Below are 15658 nucleotides of genomic sequence, written 5' to 3' on the forward strand. Positions count from 1 at the left end.
TTACTGCTGAGAAATTTTCCATGGCAAACTTGTGTGTGAAGTACATAGGGTATTTTTGTTTCAATAATGGTTTTAAATAAATATGTGAACAGTAAACATCACTTTTGAAGTGGTATCTTCATATTATAACACTATATGAAAGGGAAACTTGCTCAAGAGTTGAAATTTGGCAGATTAAGCTGGTTTCACTCATGATGTATTTCCATGTTACATTGTAATCTTCACAAGCTAATGATCAGAATCCTTCCTTGTTTCATTATTAATGATATAAAAGAGAGAAGTATCTTTGGGCCATTACAGCTACGCAAGAGACAAGTGACAACCATAATTGCAGTTCTTACAGGGCTAGATTTATTACAACTTCACATAGGTCCCTGGATTCTTCATTATCCCTAAGATTTACCATGTAATCTATGTTGTCACTCTGTCTCTGTACATGTAACTTCCATTACTCTCATTAAATGCTTTGGGTCTTTCATGGCAACAGCATTTTTCATCTGTCAGGAGATGCTTTAGCTTCCTCTGACTCCGGATTTCTGCAGTCATGATTCTGTACACAGTGCAGTGGAACTGAGACCTCGGAGGACAACAAGTCAAACCCACAGACATCACAGACAGACAAGATATCCACAAAAGAATAGGCAGTTTGGAAGCCAGGGACACTTTACTTCCATACCATTTCTTACCCTATTTTACATTTAGGAATATGACATTTATAAATATACAACAAATAAAACACGATTGTAAACACACTAGGAGATAATATTTTAATCTGGCACACCAACTGAAGTCAATTAGCTCATTCCTGCATGTAAAAGTGAGATGCATAAACTTGTTAAAATTGATCATTGTTTTGTAAACTAAAAATATGTTTTATGCAATTATGTGCTTAGACAGTTGAGGCCAGATTCTCAGCAGGTATACATCATTCAGTTAAAATTATTAGAATTAAGTCAGTGATTCTCAAATTTTTTGGTCCATGGCCCAAACTGCTCAAGGCAGACTTTTCTGCAAATCAACAGCCACATATCCATGATGACAAAATGGATGCAGGAGGGGGTGTAGGTGCAGCATCTGGCCAGGAGGTAGGGTACAGGAGCAGGCTAGGGGTGGAGGTCTGGGTGATAGGTAGGGTGGAGGAGTGGTCTGTGGGTGAGGGGAGTCTTTGTGGGAGGTAGGGGCAGGAGCAGGGTGGGAGGGGGCAGGTTCTCAGCAGAAGGGAGTTGTGTGAGGGCAATGGGGGTGCAGCATTTGGGCATGAGGTGAATGGGGGCACTTACCTGTCTGCATGCCTCCCACTGCTCCCCAGCACTGCCCTCATTGCTCCCTTTGGCCATGATTCCAGCCAATAGGAGCAGTGGAGAAAGCCTCCAGACAAGCGGTTTCCTGTGCTGCTGTTTCTCCAGCCCGGGAGAGGGGGAGTGGCTTCCCCTGCATGTTGGATCTGGCCCGCAAGGCTCCCCCTGGTCACCCATAGTGGGAAGCCACTGCTGGCAATCCAACCTCATCAGGCAGGAGAGGGGGTCTGGAGCACCAGTGCAGGCTCCCTGCTGCTGGAGGGGACAAGTCCCAAGCCCTCTTCCCACCTGCAACACAGTCACAGTCCAGTAATGGTCGCCGGACCACACTTTGAGAACCACTGGATTAAGTGGCTTTATACCACTTGTGAATTTGTTTTAAAATGTCCACATCACTAAGTTTTATTAAAATGCAGCAGATGTCTGAGCATTACTCAGGTTCATTGTTACTTACACAGGACCCAAGTTTTATATACACTACGTAAGCAAGAAAACCTAGATTTTACATATCTGTTTGGATATTAGAACTGTTGTCCAGTAAGAAATTGTTAAAGTACATGGATACACTCAGGATATTATACAGTGGATACACTCAGGATATTATACAGTGGTATAATACCATATTAGCATTGTATATTATGTTAATTTGTATTACAGCAGTAATCAAAACGAGCTAGGTGCTGCACACAAGCAGAAGAGCAGATAGCAAATTTATTGCATATGCTAATTAAATACATATACAGCAATTCCACCCAAGAGCACTTAACCTAGCAAATTGCTTATAGGCATCAAATGGCATGGTCAGTTCAGTACCAGTGCAGGAAATCTCAGTTGGGTGTTGAGGATCTGAGGCTCTGATGAAAAGCTACTCTGTCTAAGCACTACTTCTGAGTACTGGCATGGTGTGGGGAGCCTGCTGCAATCAAGTGATTTTCAACCCAAAGGACCTACCCTGTAAAAATCAATGGAAAACCTCCCATTGACTTGAGTGAGAGAAGGACTGAGCCCTTAGCAATTTAGGCTGGCCCAGAGCAGTGGTGTAGAACACAGTCACACATTTTCTTTTACTTGATGGATTCCAAGTTACTTAACTATAGATTGCAGACTCTTTCTTGACAGAACACTCTCCATTAACTCATTTGGTAGAGGCCTATGATTTGTACAGAAGTTGTGATGTGAAGGTCTAAATGCCCTTCAAATGTGGCACACTCTCCAGTGGAAATGGGTTTGTTACAGTACTGTTTCTCATGAGAAAATTATATTACTTTTTGCATCCTTCCTGCTGGTTGCTTATTTTGAAATGGTTACAAGAATTATTTTCCCCAGTCACCAGATCCAAATAGGGCATTTGTCTCTACTTAACCGAAGAGTGCCCCTTACCCTGTGCTTGTCTGTTTGGGGTAATGGAAGGGCATACCATGTAAAGAACACTCATTCATAACATCTTCATCTCTCTGGACTGAACTGTGACACTTGACAGTGTCTCCAGAACCCACATAACTTTTCTAATTCTGTATTGCTTGAATTTCATGTGCTTTAAATTTTCCATCCTGTATCTCTAAGCAGTTTCTACACTACATTCCATTTAAATACATAGTAACTTCCCCACAGCCTTTGACCTAACCCACATATTCTTGAAAAAATTAATAAAATATTAAAAACCCTTTTAGCAGTTTGGATTTAGTTGTCCAAAGCATTACATAATCTTAAAACATGGGTTGATGTGGCAACTTCAAAGATAGTTTATGTGACTAAAAAACAAAGAGTGATGTAACAAACTTCTGGATGGAATTGATTTCATTCACTGCTAGAAAGCAGCAGATTCTAACTCACTGAGGGCAAGAGGTTGATTTTAATTGTCACAGACACTGCAAAGATAGCTACAGCAAACTCAAGCTATATAGTGATGGGAGAATTTTTTAAAGAGTGGGCCAGTGATGAAATCCAGCCCGCTTATTCCTGTCCACCACCCTCTCCAGCTAAGACTGGCAGCAGACCTCTCCCCTACATTATGGAGCCTGCAGCCAGGGCCCTGACCTCTAGGCCAGGAGCCTGCAGGTGCTGCAGCAACCCCTGCATCACCTGTTCCTGGGCTTATGAAGTTACAGGTAAAAAGCTAAAAAAGGATCAGAATTTGAATCTACATTTAGTGATTTCATGACTATATGTGGTTTAGTGAAACCTTAAGGAGATAGTTTTTGTAATTCAAAATATTGTTAACAATTTCTGTACTATTATACGTTTCGATTAAGAATTGCAAAGCTGCCTAGAGGATTCAGATGGAGAATTCCTACGGAAATTCATGGTATCTGTGCATATAAATCTCTAAGGCAGCTTTGAAAATGTCAGTCTTAGCATAGTTCAGAAATGTACAAGGCAATTTCACTCTTTTTTCTTTCCTCTCAGTCCTAAAGGCAAATGTATAGTAATGCTCACCTAGAACCGTATCAAAAGTGATGCCAAAGACTCAGATGCTGGAGCACTTAATCTTACAATGTACACAGGACAGTAATTCATTAACTAGCCTATAATGATTAAAGAAGAAATATAAGATGCAGGTATCAAGAAGAGTGAGAGAGAAACATTCTAGAAAGCTGTTGCAGGTGACCAGGCTCCACATTTTATATCAGTGTGATCATATTAAAATGCAGCATTCACAGATTTGTTAGAATCATTACATATACAGTCTCATTGCTTTGTGTTCTTTTCAGCAATTTGAAAATTATCTCCGTCAAATGCAATATACAAGCTCCATTTGGCTAATTTAAACATTAGAAAAGACAACTTAGATCTCATTAAAATTTCTCATTAGCTGCAATTGTGACCCATGGATACATAAACCTCTGTGCCAGGAGATGAGGCATTTTGGCAACAATAATCCTCTTGGCATAGGCTTTAGAGTTACAGACAAACACAATTTTAATAAATTATCTACTGTTCTCTCCAGAGTCACTCAGTTGCTGCCTCAGATTCAACAGTAGGAGCACTCCACGTTAAAGTGAGTAACTAGGCTGAACTTACTGTCATAGCAATATCCGTGGAGACAAGGGCCAGAACTGCACTCATTGACATTGATCTCACAGCGTGGACCAGCAAAGCCCTTTCTACACTGGCACCGGAATCCAAGGGGAAAAATGTCCAAATCCATCTCTTGTATGCACACAGCTCCATTCTCGCAAGGATTGCTAATCTCACAAGGCCTAAACTCACAGTTGGAACCTGTGAAAAGAAAGAAACAAAGCTGTCAGTGTTTAACTAATGAACCAATGCCAGCAACTGCTAGCTATTATGTGCGATATTTTCTTTAGTGTCCTGGCTCACCTCCTTCATTTGGGGAGACACTCAGCTATACTTTCTAACTTTTTTAAATGAACACAAGTTTAAATACTTGCTTTGCAATCTTACAAACAACCAAAAATAGATTCATTTTGATGTGTGTTGTATCTATACACTGAGTATATCACTTGAAAAGCTAAGTAGCTTTTTAAAATATTTTTATGATTCTTTTGTCTTTACCCATGCCATGTCTCCTAAAATGCATTTAATAAAATGTATTGATTTAATAGGCATTTTATTAACGAATTTGTTGCCTCCCATCCTGTATTCCTGTTATTTTGTCACAATCACCATAAAATGTTTTTGAGGATTCAGTCCAAATTTAGAACATGGAAGAAATGCAAATAATTGCTTTTTTTTATTATTTGGAAAAATAGATAGTATATTTTAATAATGTTACACAAAATAATTAAATATTTCATAGATTCAATGTTTTAAAAATCAGGGCTTTATTGAGAATTAATGTTGACAATAGGAAGAAAAAAATAAACATAGAAGTAATTGAATCAGATACATACTTCCTAAATCTGAAACAAATCCAACTCTTTTTGTATGTAAATTCATTTTGCATACTCATTTGTCTTTGTGTTAAAATGTGGTCTTTAAATGAATATTGCAATTGGTCAAGTGTTGCTCATTTCTCAGCTGCTTGTCATTTCCTTGGTTTTTCCATGGGATCTTCCATGAACTCCTGAAAGGCTAGCTGGCAATATGGGCAAACTCATAAAAAAGTAAGTGCCCATTGTGTGGTCATGGAGGAGTCAATCATGGAGGTAGGATGATGGAATGGTTAGGGTACCAGCCTGGAATTCAGAAGACTGTACTGATTTCTCTGCTCTGGAGTGCTTTCCTTTACTTCTTGCATGACTTCTTATGACTCACTTAAGGCTAATTAAGAGAGGGATTTAGGGTGCTAGTTTAGACTCACAGATTTTAACGTCATAAGGGACCATCATGATCATGTAGACTGATTTCCTGCACACTGTACTCCAGAAAACCCCACTCAGTCACTCTTGTATTAAGCCTGAAACCTCTAGCTGAGTTACTAAAGTCTTTGAATAATATTTAAACAATTGATGTTACAGAAAATTCACCATTTATGCTACTTTAGACCTGCAAATGATCTATGCCTTGTGATTCAGACGAAGGTGAAAATCTTCCAGACTCAATGGCAATTTGACTTGGGGGAAAAGTGCCTTTCCAACCCCAAATATGGCCTCAGTTAGGTGCCTACATTTCAGATTTGAATATCTACATATGAATACCTAAAACAGATAAGGTGGGAGTCCTGGGATGGGCTTCTTGCTTTGCTCCTTGCTGCTGTCTCTTATGTAGTTACTATAACATCAATGAGTAGTATATATACAAAGAGTGATAAAATTGTATCTTCTCAAGTAATCATGTGGGTAGTTCTGTAGTTTGTTTTGCATGGTTATTTATGTAAATTATAGTGCTGGGCAAGCAAAATTTGAGGGGTAGATAAGTATAGGTTTTTCTATTTGATTGTCAGGCTGACAATCTACTATATTTTTGAGAGAGTCTGTTTGTCTGTTTGTTCAAGAACTCCTTCTAAACGGTAAGAACAAGAACCACAAAATTTGATATGCAGCTTTCTCTTATCATTGCCCCCAAGATTACTACTTTACTACAGTGGCTTAAAACCTTATGAAGTGCTGGAAACTATTCAGTGTAACCTCAGTAGCAACTTGGGCGCTGTTATACGTTTTGAGTCAAAGTGAAATCTTGGCTTTCTGAAGTGTTTCAAACTTTTTGAGAGTAGAATTAGTCTGGCTTTTGGGAGAATTCAATGCACATTTATGACTCATCCTGCATAGCAGTCCCAATAAACTTTGCATGCTTAGTTTCAATACTGAATATTTCTTAAACTGCTTCCAAATTGAAGACTCTCTGTCTTACGTGGGAATTGGAAATCATAATGCTGAGATTTATTTAAGCAAAAAAAAAAAGTGCTGACCACATAAAATCTTTTATATAGTAGTTTGGCACATGTCATATCTGCACTTGACTGACTAAATGTAGAGATCGTAGAATCATAGAACTAGAAGGGACCACAGGAGGTCACCAAGTGCAGTCCCCTGCCCTCATGGCAAGACCAAGCAATGTCTAGATCATCCCTGAAAGGTATCTTTCTAATCTGTTCTTAACTATCTCCAGTGATGGAGATTCCTCAACCCTGCTAGGCAATTTATTCCAGTGTTTAACCACCCTGAGAGGCAGGAAATTTTTCCTGATGTCCAACCTAAACCTCCCTTGCTACAATTTAAGCCCATTGCTTCTTGGCCTATCCTCAGAGGCTAAGGAGAACATTTTTTCTCCCTCCTCCTTGTGACACCCTTTTAGATACTTGAAAACCACTGTCATGTCCCCTCTCACTCTTCTCTTTTCTAAACTAAATAAGGCCTGTTCTTTCGGTCTTCCTTAATAGCTCATGTTTTCTAGACTTTTAATCATTCTTGTTGCTCTTCTCTGGACCTTCTGCAATTTCTCCACATCTTTCTTGAAATGTGATGCCCAGAACTGAACACAATACTCAAACTGAAGCCTAATCAGTGCAGAGTAGAGTGAAAAAAATCAAACCATATAGCTTCATCATTGATGTTTTTCTTATCTTTAATAGTAGATTTATTTGGAGAGAGCTAGAGAAAGAGCACTAAAGGTATACTTCATCCTGTTTAACTCAGACCATTTCTCTAGTTTGTCCAAATCATTTTGAATTTTGACCCTATCCTGCAAAGCACTTGCAACCCCCTCTCAGCTGGGGCACACTAGTATACATTAGCACAGCCTGGGTATGTTATGCTAGCTGCCAACAGCCCTTAGCCAAAATAACAACCTAGAATCACTGAACTATAGAGCAGCACTGACCTTCATAGTTGTACTGGCAGAAGGGAAAGATGATGTTACAGGAGACACCACACTATCTCTTTCACACTACAAGACCTCCTACATTGGATGATCTTTTCGTTGCTGATTATACTAATCTCCAATGCTGTATTCCAATGAGGTCCTACAGCATAAAGGGACCATGAGATAAATGAGAGCGTGTCTACTCTAGCCCCCTAGTTCGAACTAGGGAGGCTAATGTAGGCATTTGAAGTTGCAAATGAAGCCTAGGATTTAAATATCCCGGGCTTTATTTGCATCTTCCCATCGGGCGCCATTTTTAAATCCCCTTAGTCCGAACTAATTGCCCGCGGCTACACGCGGCAGTCAAAAGTTAACTTGAACTAAGTCCTTAGTTCGAATTAACTGTTACACATCATGGAATGAGGCGTAACAGTTAACTCGAACTAAAGACTTAGTTCGAGTTAACGTTTGACTGCCGCGTGTAGCTGCGGGCAGCTAGTTCAGACTAAGGGGTTTAAAAATGGCGCCCGGATGGGAAGATGCAAATAAAGCCTGGGATATTTAAATCCCAGGCTTCATCTGCAACTTCGAATGCCTACATTAGCCTCCCTAGTTTGAACTAGGGCGCTTGTGTAGACATACCCTGAGAGTCTTCCAAAGAGCTCATTGTTCCATAACAGTTTGCCCCTTTTGGAAATAGGGTTGTAATGCTAATTCCATGCACAATTTACATCCACAAAGAACACAGCTAATGCCAGGTTCCTAATAGTATGTGGATTTTGCGATAAGCAAGGCTGTAGCCGAGTCTTGGTTGTTCTCCTCTATAGGTGGAACACCTACCCATGTCTACATAAACAGACTTGTCAGTTTTCCTACTATCATCCCTCTCTGTATGTGGACACATGCAGGAACATAGTAAAGGTCATACCAGAGTAGAGCTGTAGCCCATATATTCCTTTATCCTTTTTCCAGGGATTTTCCTCATAGCAAACAATTACAGGATAGTAAGTTCATAAGCAAAATTTCTTCATAACCCTGAGATATAAATAGCTGATTTATGCCCTGAAGTATACTGGTTTATAACCCTAATACATATTTATTGTATATAATATGACTGTGTCTCTACATTTTAGCTGTAAGAAATGCTAATACATTTTAATATTCTTGTTCTCAATACCTTGTTACAGTAAGTTCCACAGGCTAATTGTATGTTGTTTAAGAACAGTTGTCTCTTTTCTCTTTAAATTAGTTTGAGTCCATTTTTTCTTGTCATAAGAAAAGGGTAAATTGGATGCTCTTATTGTCCTTGTATATACCATTCATTATTTGCTAATTCTAACATGTCCCAACTTCTTTGACTCCTCTCTGACTGAAATAATCTTAGTCTTTTCATTCTCTCCTGAAACTGAAATTCACTCTATACCTCTTGTCATTTTCATTGCCTGTCTCCTGAACATTTCCATATGTTTCCTCTTTTTTGAAACAGTCATGACTAAAAGGAGTGCAGAATTTATAGCAATTTTGTACCATCAATTTATAAACCGACATGATATTTCAGTGTTATTTTCTATCCTATTTCTTTTATAAAGTCTAATATCTTGCTTGAAATTTTATCCACTGCTGCACAGGTAACAGATATTTTGATTTATCTGCCAAGTTGTGCCTCATATTAAGAAATTATTAGAATAAACTAAGCTCAATTAGCTTCTTAAAATCTTTCTAAAGAAATAACTTTGGAGGATCACTATGGGACAAAGTTTGAAGGTTTTTTTTTGTTTTTTTCTTGTTTTTTTTTGCAAAAGCCCTGCATTTTTCCTTTCTTTTCTTTTTTAAAAATGTAAATTAAAAGAATCAGTGTCTCTGTGATATATAAATTATGGATAACAATATGATATTTCTTTTATTTGGAAGACACAATGCAATTAAAAAGTATAATAATTGAAGCATTTCTAGTGGCTGAAACCCTGATTAAAAAGAAACTGATATAATCCCTCATGAATAGTCTTTGTTAATTATTAACATAATTTTAATAGAAAAATCCCAAAACATCTGGGAACTATAGACTATAAAATTAGGATATAAAATAATGATATTTTTATTAATTGTTATCTTCAGTGCAGACCAGTGAGGGGCTGTGAAACTATCTGCACTGCAACATATAAGGCTTTGCTGCTATGGCTCCCAAACTGGGCTCCTTTCTAGCAGCACACTGGGCACATCCTGAGTGTCAGAGTATAGCTACTTCCTGAGGCAGCAGGTTTGTAGAAATTTCGGTGGTGCCAGAACGCCCAGAGCCTGCACCCATTCCCACCCAAGCTGCCTTCCCCCACTTGACTAAGGTTCAGGGAGGGAGTTTGGGTGGGGAAAGAGGAAACTTGGGTGGGGAGAGGATTTGGGGTGCAGACTTTGATGGAGTTTGGGTGCAGTGCATTGAGATGTAGGGTGCAGGTTCTATGAGGGAATTTGTGTGAGAGAGGGGTTTGGGGCTGCAGGCTTATAGGACAAAGTCTGGATACTGTGTACAGGCTCTGGGCTGGGGCAGGAGGAGGAGATGCAGGACAGGGTGAGAGGTGCAGGCTCCAGGAGGGAGCTTGAGGATAGCAATGGGTACAGGGGAATGGGGAAGGTAAAAGAGTGAGTTTGGGACAGAAGAGGCAGTGGGAGGAGGGAGTGGAGTGCAGGCTCTGGGATGGGGTGAAGGGTATGGCACTTACCTGGGGCACCTCATCTGGCAGCAGCTCCTAGGAAGAGGCACAGGGGAGCTCTGTGTGTTGCTGTGCATTGTACTGCCCCTATACGGATACCCTCCGCCCACCCCAGATTGCAGGGATGTGCCAGCAGCTCTCATAGTGTGTGTGCAGGAAGCCTCTCTAGCCCACATCACCATGATATTATTCACCAGTCAATTATTAGTCTTCAAATGATATCTCCAAGACATATTTTGTAATTAAGATTACCAAAATGATGTTTAGGGAGTGACAGCAGGGATGTATTTAGTCACAAACATATTTTGCCTTTTCTTTCTATATTCTAGGTATACCTCAACTGTTCTGGTGTGGTTTCAACAGTGGTTTTCAAACATCTGTGGATCAGAAAATACTTTGTCTACTTAATATATTAGTTTATTGTTCCCCAACCTCTGAAGCCTTCCATTCTCTGAAACTGTTTGGGAACATATCTTTAGGCATATTTTTAAAAGGGATAAACAAACATCAACAAGTTCATGAGGTAAAGTGTTGGAAGATATACTGACTACTGCATTTTGAATTCTTTATCTCCTCTTCACATATGTAAATATTTGTAATACATGCAGACAGATCTGTAATCTTTGTTTCACCAATGTGCATGAAACATGGCTCATTCACAATGAGAGTGAAATTGCCCTTGTTCTCGGTATTGTATAGTCACTGAAATCAGTATCTCATGCAACTAATGAACCAGTTTTACAATGTAGCATAATGCAAAAAAAAGCTCTAGGGAGCAAAGTTTGTTGTGAGCAAAAAAGGCATGGAAAAAAAAACCTAGATAACTTGATAATGTGGTTATCGAATGAATAAATCTACACACACTTTTCCATGTCTTCCTTATCGCAGCTAGTTTCTGGGATTTCAGCCATAATCACAGTGTTGATTACAGACACAGTTAGGAAGCATGTGTGGTATAAAAACCTGAACTGAAACAACATTAAACAGGAAGTAATTTGATGGTCTCTTTGGAGCAGGCAGATAGACTGTGCTGTACATAGCTGTACATAGCTCAGGGCAGGGACTTTCTCTTTCCCTCCTCTTAACACTTACCACTGGTAGAGAGAAGTAAGTCAAACAGTTGAAGGAGAGTTCATTTGAAGGGAAAAGAAACACATTGTCAGGAAAGACTGGAGCGGGGGGCAGGGAAGCAATCTGGTAGCCTACTTTACTCTGCTTAAGCCTGTATCTTAATTATTTTCACCATTTGCTTCCCCTCATTAATTTCAGAGCTTCTTTTAAGTTGATGGAGGCAAAAGGAGGTGGGGGAGTATAACCAACAGGTTGCTAGACATATCTTTCTACTTGCAGCAAACATTCCTCAGAATAACAGTGTGGTAAGGCAATAGTTACAGCAGAATCACTATAGTCTGCATGCCTTCTGGATTTTGAAAACAGGTTGACGGTCAGAATTTAAATGTTTTACTCAGTTCTGCTCCTGTGAAGAATAAAACAAGACCCTTAAAGAGGATCAAAATGACTATAGATTAAATAGATATACCTGTGTAGTATATGGATACTGTCCAACTAAATTCCCATCTTTTTTCTTTCTTCGTATTAAAGAAATAAAGGCCCTGATTTTCCACTGTTACACTAGATTTGTGCTCATTTGATTTTTCTTGAGCCAGTGCATTCACATCATCCTAAAACTGGAGAATTAAGGGCAACATTTAGAACTGTTGCAACCTCTAAAATTCTCTCACTTACCTTTTGTAGTATCTGAAATATTCAGTTACTAATAAATTACTTACTAAATGCATTTTCAGCAAGTACCTATCATTTCTCCCTTTCAAAAGTGTAACATTTTCCATTTAGTTTTCTGACTCATGATTTTAAAAGGTGTCTTGGCTAATCCTCAGTGGCAAGCTATAGGAGGCCCAGTTAATACTGCAGAATGGATATTATTTTCTTGAAGAGGAAATAAACTTGCATATAACTAATATTTTCAAACAATATGACCCAATGTTCTTCTGCTCCTAAAATGGTAATGATTTTATTCCTGTTCAAACGTGTGCCCTTTCCTCATTCTCTGGAAAATAAGAAATCTAGATTACCTTTTATGAAGGTCTAGAAACTAGTGATTAATAAACAAATGAGACCTGATTTTTTTTCAATAAATATTCATATGAAAAGAACACTGTAGTTAAATAAGTTTCATAACATTCTAGCTAGGTTATAAATACAAGTCTAGACATATAGTTGAAAAATGTATTTTAAGAGACAACAATGAAGAGATGAAGTTTTGTATAAGTCACGAATTGAAGTGTAAAAAATCATGAGACTTAAAAGGAAAAAAAATATAACATTCAATCTGTTAGTATCTCAACAGGCAGTTGAAGTTACCCATCATAATATAGTAAAATTAATTCAGTGACACTACTGGTCTCTTCTAGTTGCATTTTTAATTAAATTTAAACAGATGTAGATTAATAAAACAACACTAATTGGATGTTGGCCACAAGCTTCTTTATTAAAATGTGTATTAAATGAAGAACATAGAATTAATATAGTGGCTACCCTCCTATATATATATATTTTTAAATCTAGTCACTTATGATAGACTATTTCTATCTGACGCTAAACAGAATACTTATGTTTATGTATTTGATTCACATATGTAGTTGATTCATTTGAATTAATCTATTTATCCAAAATCAAGAAAGTTGTTTTTATTGTTTTTAATGTTTGGAATAGTTCATGAGTTTCTAATTTTATAAGATCAATGGTTAATGAAAGAACAGGGTGACATATAGGCCCAGCCAAAGAGTGTGCAGGGTCCAAGGCAGCACACTGAGCCACATGGCCACATAGCTCCTGGCTGAGTGAGCGGGGGCTCTGAATGAATGGGGCCCAATGTGACCGCCTCATTCACCTTGCCTAAAGGCCGGGCCAGGTGACATGACATAACTTATCTGGAGCATTGCATCCACTTTTGAGTGTCACCTGTCAGTAAAGATACAAGACAAAGAATATCTTATTGTCCTTATATAAATCCATGGTATGCCCACATCTGGAATACTGCATACAGATGTGGTCTCCTTATCTCAAAAAAGATATACTGGCATTAGAAAAGGTTCAGAGACAGGCAACTAAAATGATCATATGAGGAGAGACTAGAACATTTCAGCTTGGAAAAGAGGAGACTAAGAGGGGATATGATAAGACACATATATGAGTGGTATTGAGAAAGTGAATAAGGAAAAGATATTTACTTGTGCCCATAATATAAGAACTAGGGGCCACCAAATGAAACTAATGGGCAGCAGGTTTAAAACAAATAAAAGGTAGTTCTTCTTCACACAGCACATAATCTGTGGAACTGCTTGCCTGAGGAGGTTGGGAAGGTTAGGACTATAATAGGGTTTAAAAGAGAACTAGATACATTCAGGGAGGTTAAGTGCATTAATGGCTATTAGCCAGTATGGGTAAGGAATGGTGTCCCTAGCCTCTGTTTGTCAGAGGGTGTAGGTGGATGGCAGGAGAGAGATCGCTTGATCATTACCTGTTTGATTCACACCCTCTGGGACACCTGGCATTGGCCACCTGGCATTGGCCACTGTCAGCAGACAGGGTACTGGGCTGGATGGACCTTTGGTCTGACCCGGTATTGCCATTCTTATGTACAAGAATTGAAAAAAAAATCCTCAGGAGAGCAACAAAAATGATGAAAAAACATTATCAATGAGGAAAGATTGAAAAACATGGGGTTGTTTATTCTGGAGAAGAGAAAACTGAGGGGTGACATAAAAGCTTTCAAATCCATGCAAGGTTTTTATAAGGAGAAGAACAACAAATTGTTCTTGTTAACCTTTGAGGATAGGACATTAGGAAAAACTTTCTGTCAAGGTAATTAATCACTGGAATAAATGGCCTAGAGAGATTGTGGAATCTCAGTCACTGGCAGTGAACACACCTGTCAGGAATGGTTTAGTTATTATTTAGACCTACTATGCATTCAGGGGTCTGGCCTAGATGACCAACAGAGGTTCCTTCGACTACATCAATACTGCAGAGCTATTCCACATCTTGAAAGCAACCGCATTATATTGCTATTCCCATGTCCCTGTAAACCTCATTGCATGATGGATGAGGGATGTTTTGGAATAGTACATTATTTCAAACTTTGGGCTGACTTTCTTTGTCCTCTGGATAGTCACATTTGGTGGATAGTCAAGTTTTCCCCTGGAGTATCATAAGCAAAAGGCATCATGAACATTTTGGTAGGGTGCAAGGAAACCTCAGATAAGGCCCCCCCATACTGTAGAGCTACATAAATGTCTACTAATGGAAAGACAAATCACATATTTCATTAGAGGACTAACTCTTTGTGACAACATATGCTGTGTGCACCAGTGTTATATACTTCTACTAAACAATATAAACAAAATACATCCAAATAACAAGCAGCTTCATTAGGGAGTCTTAAAAGTATCATTCTTAGTTTAATAATTAGACACATGTTGCATATTAGTAATTGAATTTCATTAACAATCAATTCTCTTTCCTATCATTTTTCTTATATTTTTGCAAACACAGTTCAATAAAGGCCATGATTTAGTTCTAGAAATACGTAATTTCTGGTTGCTAAATCCTTTTATTTGCTAAACCATGACTAATTTTTAAAAGTATCAACTTACAAAGGATGATATACAAATTAAATTATAAGATAAGAAATATTTTAGTTCATCTAGAGAGTTCTGAAATTTATTTTCATTTTCCTCTACTGTAACAAAGTGACCTAGTTTTTATCTTTTTTTAGAGAAATTTCAGTACAAATAAAACCAACAGCATTATGATAGGAACTTTAAAAAAATCAATTTAATTTATGGAAACTAGCACTTAATTTTAAAATGATATTCAAAGTCAACATTTCCCTAGTGAAACTGTAGAGTGAATCAGACACACAAAGATATTTCAGTTAATACTTTCCATCTAAATACAACAACATGGTGGAAGTTGCAGTACGTTTCTTTTAACTGCTCTTGCCCATTTCCAGGACAAAATGCTAATGCTCAGTTAAAATGAATGTTTTCAAAAGAAGTACCGGTATTCTTCTTTAAAAATAATGACAAAAAGCTGTAGAGAAGCTTACTGCTTTCTTCTGTGAACACATACACACCCCACACATGCATGCAGTATAGATTAATCACAAAGTACTGTTTTTCTGCAGGCCATTTACATTTCCTTTTGGATTGTTAATGTGTTTTGAAAATAAACTATTTTCACAAGTGGTGAACACCAATCAGTAGCTACTGATTGCAGATACACACTGATTTCCATTATATTTTTTGAAGTGAAACTAGACATTGTTTTGCCTAATAAATATATGTAAAATCACTATTCTGCTCTTCCAAAACAGCCCTCGTTGGCCTGATACACATTTTAAAATTTCACAATAAGTCAAAACCATGT

General features: G+C 38.1%; 1 protein-coding gene across 1 annotated transcript in view; it reads right to left on the reverse strand.

Annotated features, from left to right (window-relative positions):
• LOC112547815 (uncharacterized) overlaps window positions 1-15658 on the reverse strand; it is a 365550-nt gene that overhangs the window by 165707 nt on the left and 184185 nt on the right. The window contains exon 9 of the mRNA XM_075923696.2: window positions 4320-4517. Within this exon, the coding sequence (XP_075779811.2) occupies window positions 4320-4517 (198 nt within the window). The remainder of the gene's footprint in view (window positions 1-4319; window positions 4518-15658) is intronic.

The sequence above is a fragment of the Pelodiscus sinensis genome, chromosome 3, assembly GCF_052426305.1.
Source record: "Pelodiscus sinensis isolate ZL-2025 chromosome 3, ASM5242630v1, whole genome shotgun sequence".
Taxonomy (NCBI): domain Eukaryota; kingdom Metazoa; phylum Chordata; order Testudines; family Trionychidae; genus Pelodiscus; species Pelodiscus sinensis.